The 12107-nt window shown below is 42.6% G+C and overlaps 1 protein-coding gene across 1 annotated transcript in view; it reads right to left on the minus strand.

The window, feature by feature from the left end:
* LOC146640598 (uncharacterized) overlaps positions 1-11857 on the minus strand; it is a 49319-nt gene extending 37462 nt beyond the window's left edge. Inside the window, exons 1-5 of the mRNA XM_085400058.1 lie at positions 11327-11857; positions 8764-9004; positions 8125-8688; positions 5297-5492; positions 666-819 (exon numbers count right to left, since the gene is read on the minus strand). Coding sequence (XP_085256184.1) covers positions 666-819; positions 5297-5492; positions 8125-8688; positions 8764-9004; positions 11327-11857 — 1686 coding nt within the window. The remainder of the gene's footprint in view (positions 1-665; positions 820-5296; positions 5493-8124; positions 8689-8763; positions 9005-11326) is intronic.
* Between the last annotated feature and the right edge of the window lie 250 nt (positions 11858-12107).

Raw genomic sequence — 12107 nt, forward strand, 5'->3', positions numbered from 1 at the left:
GTCCTCACTGCACAGGTCAATGACATCAGAGCTGTAATGTTGTTCCCGTCTCACTAAAACTTCTGGCATAAGGTGACTTTTCTGGGTGATTCCTACTCCAGGGTCACCAGTTTGAATCCCTCTGTTACTGCTGGGAACGTGCTGCTAAAGTGCCCTTGAGCAAGGCCACGTCCAGCTTATGAAGCCAACCCTGGGCTCTGCTTGCTGGCAGTGACAGAGTAGATGAAACAGCTCAGTGGATGCTAACTCACAGCTAACAGCGCTCTGTCATGGATAAGTGAAATAAAGCTGACTGACCCACAGCTGCACACAAACACCTCCAACACCTACAGGTCAGCAGGTCCACTGCTGTCTCTGATGGGCCCAAACTTTGCTTGTTCAGCGTTTGCTGCTGCTGACTTTGAAAATCACACCAAACATGGAATCAAATATATCGACTCAGCTTAGACTACAGAGAAGCTCGGCACTGCTCACAAAACTCAAACACAAAAGGCTTTTTAAAGACAACAATCACTTTGACAGACACACAAACACGACTGAGTACAGAGCAGCTGCTGGTTTGAAGCCACAGAAATGTTCAAATGTTTAAACACACTGCAGCGTTGCAGCCGTGATGCATTTGTGCTGCTAAGGCCACACACATCAGCTGCCTTACATTTTAGTACCAGTTCATCTCTGACCATGGCAGCACAGTCTTTCCAGTACAGTGATGTTGGTGGGGACAGTGGGGACTGATTGTTCATTGGCTGTAAGCCGGTCACATGGACGTTTAACTGGTGCTTTGATTGCTCTGTAGTCTGTTGTGCCTGTGAGCTGCTCCTAAAATGAGACAGATTATAATTGTCACCATTCTGTTAATGACTCTTATTATGTGCGCTCTCCTCCACTGTCACACTAAACACATCAAACCTTTATTTTTGTGTAAAGTCAGGATTTATTGGCTCTTCTTAAAAGCGTCATGAAGTGCAAAACTCAGCAAACATTATACAAAAGTAGATTTAGAAGCTGAACAGAACTGAAAACATTTAAAGTGACAGTCAGCACAAATCCAGCTGACATCTCCATCCAACCCAAGTCTTCATTTAAAGTCATTATAACTGTGACACACGTTTGTTACAGTATTAATCCTGCCTGATGCTGCAGGGCCAACATCATGAAACAGGCTCAGCATTTATTTCCATTATGAAACTTTATCATTAAAAACAAACCATTGTTCTGCAGTCGTCCCAGGACTGTCGGTCAAACGTTCTCTCCACATGTTTAAGGCTGAGCTCACTTTATCGTCTGCCTGAAGGAGGGAAGCAGATGTTACTAAACATCACAATAAAACATATGAAATGGGTGCACATGAGGAACGTCTGCACTGTTAAAGCCATGCAAACATCTTCACACATGAAGCAGCAACACCTCTCAGTTTAGCAGCAGCTGGTAAAAGCCACAGTGATCCTGGAGCCTCCCTGAAGGACTCGTTCATCAGTAACTGTCAGGAGGACGATTAAACCTGCTGCACACGTCCTGTAGTTACACACTCGGGAGGAAAGACGACGTCCTCGCTCTGCAACATGATCTGTGTTTCATCCAGGACGCTCAAACACAGACTGGTTTCCAAATATTAGACGCACTGGTTCTTCATGCGTTTCTACCTGAGCACTCAGAGTCATTTCTACAACAGGCCTCCTTCACCTGCTGGTGCCTCTGTTTCTGTGTTTGGCTGTTTCCATCAGTGCCTGATGTTTGTGATCTTTGATCTGTTCTGAAGTCTCTCTTTGTAACACAAATGTTGTTTGGCTTCTTTTGCAAACAAGGCAAAAGAACTTTAATGGATTCATTTGCTGATCTTACTGTTCTGATGCAAAGCTGTCCTTTCAACGCTTTAGAAAGAAAACCAAACAATGTTTTTAAAACTTTCCCAAAATGTAAAAGCTATTAAAACCATAAACTTCTGCTCCTTGATCATGTGATTCTTCTTCTAGACTGTCTGTAATTGTTATTGCTGATTGTCAATAAAGTTGTTTTTTATAAGTTATGTTGTAAAGGAAGCTTGTGGCGAGGGAGGAGGGGCGACTAAAAGCAGGTTCATATAGTGGGAAAGTCCTCAGGTCATGTGAGGATATTTACTGATGCGTCAACACTGTCAGATAAAAGAACGGCTGCTGCATTTCTTCTCCCACAAATAAGTTTGGTGATGAGTAAAAGAATTACAGATGATGTGGCAGTTTATACTGGGAGCTGGTAGTGATGTTACTGGCTTGAACTGGGTGGAGGACGCACTAATATGGAGGTATGTGGTTTGCTGGGACTCTAGCAGCGTGCTAGTGAGCACAGGTGATATGTCTTCAGACTCTAGGCAACATATTGTTTTTGATATACTTCATTTACTGTATAGAATCAAACACAGAGGGATAGAAGTGGATTTCTTATGGCTCCCTGTGAATATCGGTGTTGATGCAATGAACAGGACGATAAGTTTAAAAAGGTGCAGCAAGAAGAAGTCGTGCAGGTTTGACTATAAAATACAGTAAAAGTGAGGTGAAGAGTATAATGAAGGTAAAGATGAAGGACGAGTGGCAGGCACACTGGGACAGAGACGGGAAAGGCAGATATTATTATACAGAAAACAGTCGTGTAGAAGAAGCTGCAGCAGAGACCAGGATGGAATCTGGAGAGTCAGAGTTGGTCACACAGGCTTGAATAGCACACTTAAAAAGGTAAACACGACACAGGAAGTGTGACTTCTGTGGACCAGAGGAGACGTTTGACGGGTTGTTAGCGTAGTCAGGATGCTGGATGGAAACGCTGTGCCTGATAGGATGATTACAGGCTGGACTTTGTCTTCCTGTTACAGATGGATCCAGGCCCTGGATGACTGCTGGACACACATGACCCACACTAGGCTGCCTTCATCCATCCTTTCCTCCTTCACTGAGACTCAGAGTCAGCATGTATGTATTTATCAGTGATTTGAATCCTTTCATTACAGAGTGAAGTTAAAGTAGACGTGTGAACACACTAATAAACACAAAGGGACACAACTACTACTCCATGATGGAAAGCTGAAGTATTACACAGCTTTATGAACCTCCTGTTATCCTGGTAGACGAGTACAGCAATAAATCTTTTACTTGAACATCTTCTGGCTCCAATAAGCTTTGAAATGTGACCATGAAGTTAGAGACACACTGACTGAAACCCACAGCTGTGACTGTGGATCACATCCACACACAGTGTAGCTGCTGTCTCTGTGTGAGCCTTTGCACTGCTGCTCACAGCACCGTTATATCACTCAGCGCTCGCTGCTGTTATTGAATCCACTTTTTACTGTCCGTGCAATCAAGCTCCTCTGCAGAGCTAGAAAATATCTTCGAACCAGTTTATGTGTTAGGGGATCCTTTGCAGCTGTGACTGTTGCCTCTGTTTTTGTCCTTTGGTTCCTGGGAGCCTTTTACATTTCCATCAGCAACAAATATCTGAACAGGCTTTATTGTAGGAAATACAGGAGTAAATAGTTGTCATTATTTATTAGATGTTGTTAAAGATGATCAGATGCTTGTTTAGTTTAATGCTGTGGCTTCAGTCAGCATCACTGTGCTGTATAGTTTTATTTTTCTGATCCTTCTGTTAAAGTTGCTGAATAAAAGCTGGTTGGTCTGCACCTCACCTCTGCCTCGAGCCTCCTTCTTTAAAGCAGCAGAGGCTCTTCATTCAGGTATCACAGCTCGAGTTGTTCTGCAGGAGACCCAGAGTACTGTCCTTGGTCCATAATGACATTAACTTTGATTCATGTCAACACGAAGCCTGAACGTCTGTGATGAACACACTATCAGCATCACTGACATATTTCATCATTTAAAAACACTTCCTGTCACCGTGGTGGTTACAGTGACATCATGCAGTTTGTGCTTTGACCTCCAGAGGGCGACAAATCAGCACAGACAGAGAGCTCCATTCAAACTTTGCTGCCATCAGGAATAATTCTTCAAATATAATCATCAGTGTTTGAGCAGTTATGATATCAGGGACAATCTAGACATGTGTGACAATACTGAACATGTCACATGACACACCTCAAACATCATGTGATCCACTCTCAGTCTGCACTTTCATTCATGACTTCATGAATTTATGATCAGTTTACTCCTGAAATATTCAAATGCTGCAGGGTGAAGAACAACAAAGTGCTGACACATGTTTGTGTTTCAAACAGGAAAACCAGCAGAAATAAATCATCTTTGGACAACATGACAGAGATTAGTGAGTTTCCAACTTGCACTTGAATGCAGCACAGACAGATTCTGATGTTCGTGGTTGTAAACGTGTCCTCAAACGCCGCTCTGACTCTTTCCTTCCTGCTCAAAGTTCCTCTTTTCTGAACTTGGTGTTTGTGCCTGACGCTGATCGTCTCCGTGTGGAGCTCCGTGTGAAGGTAACGTTAGCAGTGTGTAATGTTTCCTGGCTAACATCAGCTGTGTGCAGCTCAGTTCCAGCACAAATCTGCCGCTCCATAGTTCACGGTAACGGACTCATGAGGCCGACCGTTAAACGCTCTCCCGCCATTTTGTCTGTGTGCGCGGATGTGTACGTTTTTGTTACCACTGTCATCTCATCAATAGCCTATTTGTAAAAGATCTCTGTTCATAGTTTAGTTGGATTTTAAAACTCTGTAGTTGGACAGTTTTATTTTGGACTGATGCTAAAATTCTTGCTGATTGTTTCTGTCGAGGTTTTGTACTTGACATCCGCCATTTTGGATGTGATAAGCTGTAGAGAGTGCGTCCAAAAAGAGAAACCAGAAAGAGAACCTGTTTTATTAATAACCTCTTGCAAATAGAAGAATATGAAAAAAACAACAACAAATAGGATAAAACCTTTAAATTACTTGAATTTTTAAAATCACCATCATCTGTTAACACAAATTTGATCATTTCAAATTTTTGTTTTCATTTTCTCTTCCCAGTTACTTCTTTCTCATTCTCTTCATTCTCCTTGTCACCTTACGTCTCACTCCTTAACTGAAGTTGTAGTTCTAACATAAGAAGTCCCACCAACGTCCTTTATTTAATCTCTGTGTTGTCACAGTTATTATCATCAGATCAGACATGAGACCCAGACAACAAGATAAGTTTACAAGCTAACATCATGTCAGCTAACATTAGACGATAGCATCATAAACTTTAAATTACTTTGCCTCTGATCAACAGTTTGATTACATTCTCACATCACAGGTTTATTTGCTAAGAACACGAGAGGATTGTGATCAGTGAAGACCTCTACAGGTTGGGAAGTAGATCCCACATACACGTCAAAATGCTGAAGAGCCAGAAGCATGGCCAGAGTCTCCTTTTCAATTGTCGAGTACCGCCTTTGATGAGTATCGAACTTCTTGCCAAAGAAGCAGACAGGATGACTCACTCCTTGTCCATCATCCTGAAGAAGAACAGCTCCAGCCCCCACCCCACTGGCATCCACTTCAAGCTTGAAAGGTTTAGAAAAGTCTGGAGTGACAAGAACAGGTGAACTCGACAGAAGACCTTTTGCACATTCAAAAGCATGTTGACACTCAGGACTCCAAATGAATGGTACCTTCGGGCTGCACAGGTTTGTCAGTGGTGTTACAACTTCAGAAAAATTCCTACAGAAACTAGAGATGGCATGATACCACTTTTTTATGTCCGATACCGATACCGATATCATAAATTTGGATATCTGCCGATACCGATATGAATCCGATATAGTGTTTTTTAATCAACAAAACTGTTTTTTAAAATATCTTGCTGCATTTTGCAAGTCTGCAAGTTCATACTCAAGTTTAAAACAACAACTACACTAAAGCTATTCTGTTATACCTGTATACAAAAAAAATATTTCATAGTTCAGCAATACTGATCAATCTAATAAACTTAAACCTACACCATCCTCCCTATTCTGGTATTTTAAAGAGTACTTAGCGTAAATATTAAGCAACCTAACTAATAGGGTTCCAACTCCCAGCAACAACAAAAATAAATAAATAAAAAATAGGGAACCACCCCTCACGCTCCACCTCATGATGCTTAATCGACGTAATCAACCTTAATTTGATGCAGTGTGAAAAAAAAAATGCACAGAAATCAATTATTTTTCAAGAAATATTAAATAGATTCAACATCTTTCTTCAACAAAATTGCAGACTGCACAGATGGTACCTTCCCAAAGTAAAAAGTACTATAGCTTATGTTGAATTTTCCCAATTCTTTGAATCTTTGGGCTGAAGGAAGGACAATACTCGGTGTATATATGCTCAATCAACAATCATTTATTTCGATACAATTCACAATAAGAGCATTACAACGTCCGGACGGGAGAGATGCCTGCAGAGGTTCGACAGCATGTCTCAAAATGGTGGCAACTTTCACAGACTTTTATAGCTAATCCCAGCCCCCCTCTCTGTCATAAAAGCTGCATCTTCACATGTTTTTCTAATTCTTAGTGAGCCTGGCTCCTGACCTTGCCTCCCTGTCTTTCTGTGTGAAATTGGAAGGGGGTAAAGAATGTGGTTTTATCTCTTCTGCCCAGACACCTAGTCTCCCTCTTATGGCCTTCTTCACATGATTCAGCAATAAAACATTCTCAAGAAAACAGTGTCAGACATTCACAGCTGATCAAGGATACAGAGTAATGCACACTTTGTCTAATGAACTACAAATGATTATGTTTCTTTTATTCAAGAGTATAATAGAGACTAAACTACATACATAGCACACCATTAGAACTAAAGGATAATATATGGCCTGCAGCTGTTAAGCTAATTTACTACATTGACTACTGGTCATAAAATGGCACATGTTTAACTACTAGTCTTTAACACTTACTAGGGTATATATATATTAGACTTAATAGTTACTATATACAGTAATTGACTTCTATTCATTTTACATCAAATTAAAACTTTGGGTGTCAGATAATTATTTATTAAAAGCTCGACATTTTAAATGAGAATAAGAAAGAAAAGTATGTCTTTGTGCCCCCTTTTCCCAGTTAATGCCCTATCGGCCCCCCTGGCTAAACTTTGCTAGATCCGCCCCTGCACAGTTACCAGCGTCAGCTACGTAGAAAAAGATCCTGGTGTAGAAAGTAATATTAAATAAATTCTAACAACAGCTTATCAAGCTTAAACGTGCTGCTGTTGTTCAGCCGCTGGTTTCCTCTTTCTGGTGCAAAGTGGGCCAAAAACAAACAAGAGAGACGGACTCGCGACAGAAAAGCCGATCAGCTGATCAGTTTCACGATTTAAGTAGCAGCCGGAGAGCGAGAGGCAGTCGCTCGTTAAGCTTAACGCAGGAATGCTTTACAAACATTCAGAGATGGACTTACACACTTGCTTTACTTCTCTCAGGGATAACTTTGTCGGAGATGAAATGCCGGGTTGCTAGCGAAGCTCCAAATGCTATCCAGACCACCGACATGTCCCGCATGCCACAGCCGCTCTATCACGTGATGCATACTGCTCGACGTGCTAACTTTCTGAGGTGAGTTACGGCGTGTAGCAAGTTTTGTGAGGTGCTTTCCTGATATTTAATGGATCGGATTACATTTTTTATTTTTCTCCGATATCCGATCCAGTAATTTAGGTCAGTATCGGACCGATACCGATACGTAATATCGGATCGGTCCATCTCTAACAGAAACACCTGTAGTAACCAACCATCCCCAGAAATCTGCGCAGCTCACGGCGTGTTGTTGGCACAGGACAGTTGAGGATGGCATTAACCTTTGCACTGATAGGGCGAACCTTGCCCTGTCCAACTTCCTTTCCAAGGTAGGTCACTGTAGCCTTACCAAACTCGCATTTAGCCAAGTTGAGGGTCAAGGAAGCATCAGCTAAACGCTTGAACACAGTAGTTAAAGTGTCGACATGCTCTGACCAGTTGGAAGAATAGATGACCACATCATCAAGATAAACATTACAATTCGCCACACCAGATAATACAGTTGACATTAACCTCTGAAAGGTAGCAGGAGCATTTCTCATTCCAAATGCCATAACTGTATATTGTAAAAAGTGATCAGGTGTTACGAAAGCTGAGATTTCTGATGCTCTTTCTGTCAGAGGTACTTGCCAATAACCTTTAAGAAGGTCAAGCTTACTCACATAAGCAGCAGATCCGACGCTGTCAATACAGTCCTCAACACGGGGCAGTGGGAAGGAATCAGGTACGGTTACTGCATTTACCTTGCGGAAATCTGTGCAAAAGCGAGGTGTTCCATCTGATTTTGGCGTAACCAGGCACGGAGAACTCCATGGACTATAGCTTGGGATGGCCAATCCATGCTTCAGAAGGTAGTCTACTTCTGTGTTCATCATTTCCCTTTTTGCCATATTCACACGGTAAGCATGCTGCTTAATAGGCACGGCATTCCCAACATCAATGTCGTGCTCTATTACAGTAGTACAGGAAGGCATGTCCCCAAAGAGTGTTAGATGAATGGTGACGAGCCTTTCAATGTCCAACTGTTGCTCACGGGTCAAGTGAGACAGATATATAGACAACTGGGACAGTACCTCAGAATTAAGCATTCTGGCATTCTGGCAGCTGGCATCACAAAGTTTGAGCCCGTCTTCATCTAAACTTGACCTCAATCCTGAGGAAGAGTTCAACGCGAGAGTTTCTGGAGATGAGATTGGCTCGGACGGAGATGCCACAGACTTATCTGCAGGACCACAGAGAGAGTCAGCTCTAGAATGAAAAGATTTGAGCATATTGAGATGGCACAAGCGTGTTTTACGCTTCCTGTCTGGGGTTTTAATCACATAGTCCGTGTCATTTACTTTCTTATCCACCTGGTATGGTCCACAGAAGCGGGCAGACAATGCAGAGCTAGCAGTTGGTAGAAGAACCAAAACCTTGTCACCTGGATTGAAAGATCGAGGAACGGCTTTCTTATCATACCAACTCTTCATCTTCCCCTGAGCAGAGGAGAGGGCTTCTGCAGCTGCCAACCTGGCCTTATGGAGGCGCTCTCTGAACTGTGAAACATAATCCAGAACATTAGTTTTCACAACATGGTCTGTTGACAAGAACTGTTCTTTCAACAACTTCAAAGGTCCCCGGACAGAATGACCAAACACTAGTTCATTTGGGCTAAACCCAAGGGACTCTTGCTTAGCTTCGCGCATGGCAAACACCATCAGAGGTACTCCCTCATCCCACTCTTTTGCAGTATCCAAGCAGTATTTCTGCAATGTTGCCTTGAGTGTCTGATGCCAGCGCTCCAATGCTCCTTGAGACTCAGGATGGTATGCACTTGACACAACATGCTTAATCCCCAGAGTCTGCATGACCTGCTTGAAAAGTTTAGACAGAAAGTTAGTTCCTTGGTCTGTCTGGACTACTTTCGGTAAACCAAAAGTAGTGAAGAACTTTGTTAAAACTTTAATCACCAAAGGTGCAGTTATTCTTCTGAGTGGGACAGCTTCTGGAAAACGAGTCGAAGTACACATTGCAGTCAGTAAAAACTGATTACCATTCTTTGTCTTGGGCAATGGACCAACACAGTCCACAATGACACGTTCAAAAGGTTCACCAAGTACTGGTATAGGATGAAGAGGAGCTATAGGAACTGTCTGGTTTGGCTTTCCTGCAATCTGACATGTTTTACAAGTGCGGCAAAACTCAACTATATCAGCCTTCAATCCTGGCGAAAAGAAATGGTTGAGTATCTTGTTGTACGTTTTTGTAACTCCCAAATGACCAGACAGAGGGTGCTCATGTGCAAGGGAGACTACGTAGTGACGATACTCAAGAGGCACAACAATCTGATAAGTAGTGCTCCAGTCACAGTCATCAGAACAGCTTTCCTCTACGTCCGCTGTTAGACTTGGGTGGGCAGTCCACTTGCGCATCAAGACCCCATCTTCCAAGAAATAAGAAGCCTTTTTATTTCCTGTTTCAGAAAGAGAAGTAAAGCATTTAGTCAATGAGGGATCAGACTTCTGAGCAGCAACAAGGCTTTCACGTGTGACCGGCAAGTCTAACTGTGGGAGATGTAGATCTTTCCACTTCTCAGTAGTATCCTTTGAACCACTTTTAAGATCAATCGGGGTTTGCAAATCATCTGTAGCCAGAGCCTGAGCCAACGAAGAGTCTGACAAAACAATTTCTGCAGCTTTACGTCTTGCTTGAGCCCTGGTGAGAACACAAGCAGGAAAAACAGATGGGAAACATGTTGCTAGGTCGTTGCTCTTCAAGTTTGATTCTGGATCATTTGTTACTTCGGGAACAGGTTGCACTTTTCCACCAGCAATATCATTTCCCAAAATGAACTGCACCCCTTTTATGGGAAGTGAGGGGCGTACTGCCACAGAGAAGATGCCATTAACCAACTTTGACTTGATGTGTACATAATGCAAAGGAGCTTCGACATAGCCCATTTCAACTCCTTGAATCAGAATACTACCATGACAAGAGGAATGGTCACTCAGGGGTAATACATCAGATAAAATCACAGATCTTGACCCTCCCGTATCTCGGAGTATTCGAATGGGTTTTTCATCCTCAGGCTTCCCAGTCAATGACACAGTGCCATCTAAGAGGAAGGGTTTGAAGCAGGGATCAACTCCTTCACTTTGGTCCCTTCTCTCAGCACGGATGGTTTTAATTAAGCCTACTCCTTTTGGTGACTGGTTCTTGCGCTTCAAAGCGGGACATTCAACAACAACATGACCAAGTTTATGACAATAGAAACATTCCCTTTCAGTCCTTGGAGCAAAAGTCTGTCGTGGGCTTGAAGGATCCTTTCGTGGGGGAGGTTCTCTGGTGGTAACTTCACGTTTCTGCACAAAAACAGTTTTATGAGTCAGCACAAATTCATCAGCTATCACAGCTGCTTCTTTCAAAGTGGAAACCTTCTGTTCATTAAGGTGTACGACAATGCGTTCTGGCAGGCCATTTTTGAACTCTTCCAGCAGTATCAGTTCACGTAAGGAGTTGTAGTCAGGAACTTTACTTGCTGTTATCCATCTATCAAAAAGAGTAGCTTTTTCACGAGCAAACTCTACAAAAGTCTGATTTGCTGTTCTTTTGTGATTGCGAAAGCGTTGCCTATACGCTTCGGGAACAAGTTCATAAGCAGCAAGGATAGCAGACTTCACTACATCATATTTCAAACTTTCTTCCAAAGACAAAGCAGAACAGACTTCTTGTGCTTTGCCTACCAATTTGCACTGAAGAAGCAATGGCCAAACTTCTCTCGGCCAGTGCAATGAGGCAGCAACACGTTCAAACACATTGAAATATGTATCAACTTCTGATTCACGAAATGGAGGTACCAACACAATGTTTTTACTCACATTGAAACCACCTGGGTTTACAGGGGAGGAGGTTGTTTCATCAACAGATGAATTTGCAGAACTAGGTTGAGTAGTAGTACTTCTTGAAGTCTGTGCCTGTAACTCCAACTGACGCAGTCTGACCTCCCTTTCAATCTGCAACTCCAGCTCCAACCTTTTCAGCTTTAACACCTTTTCTGTCTCTGCTTCCAACTCCAACCTGCGAAGTTCCAACTCTGCCTGACAAGCTTGGGCTTTATCCTGAGCCTCAAATTGTAATTTAGCCAAACGTACCTTGAGTAATACTTCTTGTCTTGAACGAGGAGAAGATGGAGTAGCAAAAGAAGGTGAGCCATTAGTGCTTAAATTTTCCACCGTTTGTTGCTCCACAGCAGCAGGGTTTTGCCCTTCGTCCTTTAACACAGCAGGCTTCACTCCTTCATTAGGGGTCCTGTCAAGAGGAACTGGCAAACGAGGTGATTTAGAAACAGGAAGCAGGCCTTCTTCCACAAGTTTGTTTGAAACAGCAGTTTTCAAGTCCTCTTTCACCATTTGCCTTGATACATTTAACTCAAAGTGTGCTGCTATAGCAAACAAATCACGTTTTCTACACGCATTTAGCTCCTCCCAAGAAGGATTACTCAAAAATTCACTCAAAGCGAAAACACCAGTTGCCATACTAACTACCTCTGCCAAATACACCAGCAGAAACAAACAACTCCAAACCTTCACCATCCACAAATGGATTAACCAGGACTTTTATCCCGGACGAGCCGCCAATTTATGTTACGTCCCCTGGCTA

This window comes from Rhamphochromis longiceps, unplaced genomic scaffold (assembly GCF_057381845.1).
Source record: "Rhamphochromis longiceps isolate RC_006_pf unplaced genomic scaffold, R_longiceps_female_GT1.1 unmapped_scaffold_4, whole genome shotgun sequence".
In the NCBI taxonomy this organism is placed as follows: Eukaryota; Metazoa; Chordata; class Actinopteri; order Cichliformes; family Cichlidae; genus Rhamphochromis; species Rhamphochromis longiceps.